At 32.3% G+C, this 2,153-nt stretch overlaps 1 protein-coding gene across 1 annotated transcript in view; it reads left to right on the forward strand.

Moving 5' to 3' along the window:
• Positions 1 to 2,153, forward strand: part of LOC106468369 (purine nucleoside phosphorylase-like) — a gene marked incomplete at its 5' end in the record, with an annotated part of 19,147 nt that overhangs the window by 11,073 nt on the left and 5,921 nt on the right. Inside the window, one exon of the mRNA XM_013928787.2 lies at positions 1,620 to 1,810. Coding sequence (XP_013784241.1) covers positions 1,620 to 1,810 — 191 coding nt within the window. The remainder of the gene's footprint in view (positions 1 to 1,619; positions 1,811 to 2,153) is intronic.

Raw genomic sequence — 2,153 nt, forward strand, 5'->3', positions numbered from 1 at the left:
GTTACGGAAAAATCAATTAACAAACGGAGACGTAACAATATTATGGACAAAAGAATAGAACGTGACAAAAGTATATAAAGCTACTGTTGTATATATATATGTTGTAAAAAGTGGACTGCTGCATTTCAAATAAAATATTAAGTATAATAAAAAATGTATTACTTTGTGTTTTATATTCTAAGTGATCTAGCTGGTAGAACTTGAGATTTAATATAACTAGAGCAAGGAAACACAACTAGTACCAATGATATCTGTTTTTCCATTAACACTTAAAATAAACTTATGAGAACTAGTTCTTAAAGCGTATTTAAGTGTTTTCTTGTTTTACCAAAGTTTGGTGATATAAACCTGTTTAATGATAACTTTTTAAGATCAATTTAACATCCCGCATACAATGAGCTTTAGAAGCTTTAAGTATCTTTAAAATACTTTGCAAAACACAAACTGAAGTAGTAAATGAAATATAAAATTTTAATGCACTAAAGTAATTGAAAAAAAACCAGCTCAATTGGCCAACAAGAACTGGTGGTATCAATACCATATGGGCTCGACATAGCCAGGTGGTTAGGGCGCTCGACTCGCAATCTGCGGGTCGCGGGTTCGAATCCCCGTCCCACCAAACATGTTCGCCCTTTCAGCTGTGGGGGCGTTATAATGTGACGGTCAATCCCACTATTCGTTGGAAAAAGAGTCGTCCAAGAGTTGGCGTTTGGTGGTGATGACTAGCTGCCTTTCCTCTAGTCTTATACTGCTTGTTTATATGTGTATATATGTGTACTAATGTGTTTATATGTGTATATATGTGTACTAATGTGTACTAATGTGTTTATATGTGTATATATGTGTACTAATGTGTTTATATGTGTATATATGTGTACTAATGTGTTTATATGTGTATATATGTGTACTAATGTGTTTATATATGTATATATGTGTACTAATGTGTATATATATGTATATATGTGTACTAATGTGTTTATATATGTATATATGAGTGTATGTGTGTGTGTGTGCATACGTATGTGTGCATTAAAAGGAACGGCACAGAGATGTACTTTAAATTATTAGAGTATGTTTAAGTCGAAAACATGGAATTTTCGCCTTTTCATGGAGTCACTAGTATATCTTTCTTCTCGTTACTGATTATAAACCATTAAATTTCGTTTTATTTCATAAGCTTTAAGTTGTTTGTAATCTACTTAAAATATTGTTTATTGAAATGATTTTATCTCTTCTATAATATTTCATTTAATTTGATATATAACCCACCTAACAACAATTAGACATGACCCAAAGATCTATAAAAGGGTAAATCAAAAACTTTTCTCTTTCATTCTCTTCTTCATATCCGTCCGTGGAATGATCGCAGCAAACAAACTGGAGTGGCATTTCTTATATTTTCCATAAGGAATTATTTTTTAATTCTAAGTCCTCTCAGAATGATTCTGAAGAACTGAAAACTGTCCTCACACTTTATTGTGAAAGGATACCTTGCTTTTCCAAAACCCTTTGAGTATTTTCCTTTAAAAAATACTTAAGGTTGACTTCACAAACAGAATAAAGACGTTTATCTAATATTTTGCATAACAACACCATATTTTTCTTCTCGTATGACATAGATGGGGTCCACGTTTTTCACCCATGAGTGATGCCTACGACTTAAGGCTTCGACAACTTGTACGTACAATAGCTAAAAAGTTAGACCTGGACAAGTACCTAAAAGAGGGTGTTTACTGCATGATTGGAGGCCCGTCCTATGAAACTGTTTCTGAAATTCAACTACTGAAACTACTGGGGGCAGATGCAGTCGGTAAGGTGATAGATAAACATTAAAGTTAGTATCTATTCTTAATTTAATTTTCTGGTAGCACTTTTGTATGTGCAAACTAACCAATATAGTACGGTATGGAGCCAAGAAAAATAATTTGTCAGAATAATTTAAAACCTGTTTATGATTTTAGGCATTTATTTTCATTGTTGACAATAATTTCCAATGCATTACATGTAATTTTTGTTATAATATGACACACATCTAGTAGTTTTTTGTTTGTTTATGAATTTCGCGCAAAGCTACACCAGGGCTATCTGCGCTAGCCGTCCCTAATTTCCATTAGTACACATATATACATATATAAACACATTAGTACACATAT

The sequence above is a fragment of the Limulus polyphemus genome, unplaced genomic scaffold (assembly GCF_000517525.1).
Source record: "Limulus polyphemus unplaced genomic scaffold, Limulus_polyphemus-2.1.2 Scaffold2982, whole genome shotgun sequence".
Classification (NCBI taxonomy): domain Eukaryota; kingdom Metazoa; phylum Arthropoda; class Merostomata; order Xiphosura; family Limulidae; genus Limulus; species Limulus polyphemus.